We start from the raw sequence: 1,136 nt of genomic DNA, 5'->3' as shown, positions 1-1,136 counted from the left end.
GTGCCACTCAAGACTGATCAGTGGTCAAAGCCTGGGCTACTCAACGTCATCATCCACAATCCCCAACAGCAGGGCTGGGGCAGGACAATGAAAGCTCTTATAGGAAGGATTCACTTGAAATCTATCTCAAGTCTTAATGTGTGCTGTAACATACACTATAATATATTCTTTTGCATTTTTCAAATAAAATGAACCTTGCAGAAAGCTGAGTGATACGTGTCCTATTTTCCCAAACCCCAGGTAAAGAGCGATGTACTTAAGCGTATTATCAAAAATTGTACCTTTTGTTAAAAGGGATGTTGGGTTTGTCAACAGAAGGTGTTCAGAGTGTTTTCTTGGCCAGGGCTGTTAAACCCTTCAATCAAGTTTTTGTTACAGTCATCAAGGCTGAGATTCTCACTGGATCTCTTGGAGAATGCTGGGGGGCCAGTGAAATCTAAGAGATCTTGAAGTGCGCGGGCATTACCAGTTCCATTTTGGTCCAGAGACCCCCCAGGAATCATTTCAGTCACTGGTGAAAATTCTGGGATGGATATAAGCTCTTCTTTTGAAACAGGGCTAGAAGAAATGAGGGGGAAAAAAAGAGGGAGGGAGGGAAGGGGGGGAGAGAAAGAGAGGCAGAGAATAAGAACATAGCACGACATTCTGGAGCCATTGAGACTAGCTGAACCTCTGAAACTATTGTCTGAGATAATCTTTAACCTTAAACCAAAAATAGCTCCAGAAGTCTTCTTAAAACCAAGCAGCAATTTAGCTTAACTAGTAAAATATGTCTGCCTTGATGGTACAATCACCATGAAAAATGGCATGGTGTGTACTCAAAAAGCTAAAAATAGAAATACCATATGGTCTAGCAATCCCACTCTTAGGTATCAAATAGACATATGCACACCCATGTTCACTGCAGCATTATTATCAACAGCAAAAAGATAGAAACAACCTAAGTGTACATCACAGATGAACGGATAAACAAATATGGTACATATATACAATGGTACACCACACAATGATAAATAATGATGAGTCTATGAAACGTATCATGTATGAATCTAGAAGACATGCTGAGTGAAATAAGTCAATCACAAAAGGACAAATATTATATGATAGCACTTTTAAAAAAACAACTTTTATTTTTT

At 39.0% G+C, this 1,136-nt stretch overlaps 1 protein-coding gene across 1 annotated transcript in view; it reads right to left on the bottom strand.

Annotated features, from left to right (window-relative positions):
- Positions 1–308: 308 nt before the first annotated feature.
- Positions 309–1,136, bottom strand: part of MAP7D2 (MAP7 domain containing 2) — a 94,705-nt gene continuing 93,877 nt past the window's right edge. Inside the window, exon 14 of the mRNA XM_007953662.1 lies at positions 309–558. Coding sequence (XP_007951853.1) covers positions 309–558 — 250 coding nt within the window. The remainder of the gene's footprint in view (positions 559–1,136) is intronic.

This window comes from Orycteropus afer, unplaced genomic scaffold, assembly GCF_000298275.1.
Source record: "Orycteropus afer afer isolate SDZICR_OR568_19922 unplaced genomic scaffold, OryAfe1.0 scaffold00404, whole genome shotgun sequence".
Classification (NCBI taxonomy): domain Eukaryota; kingdom Metazoa; phylum Chordata; class Mammalia; order Tubulidentata; family Orycteropodidae; genus Orycteropus; species Orycteropus afer.
This window is presented reverse-complemented; position numbering and strand designations above follow the sequence as displayed.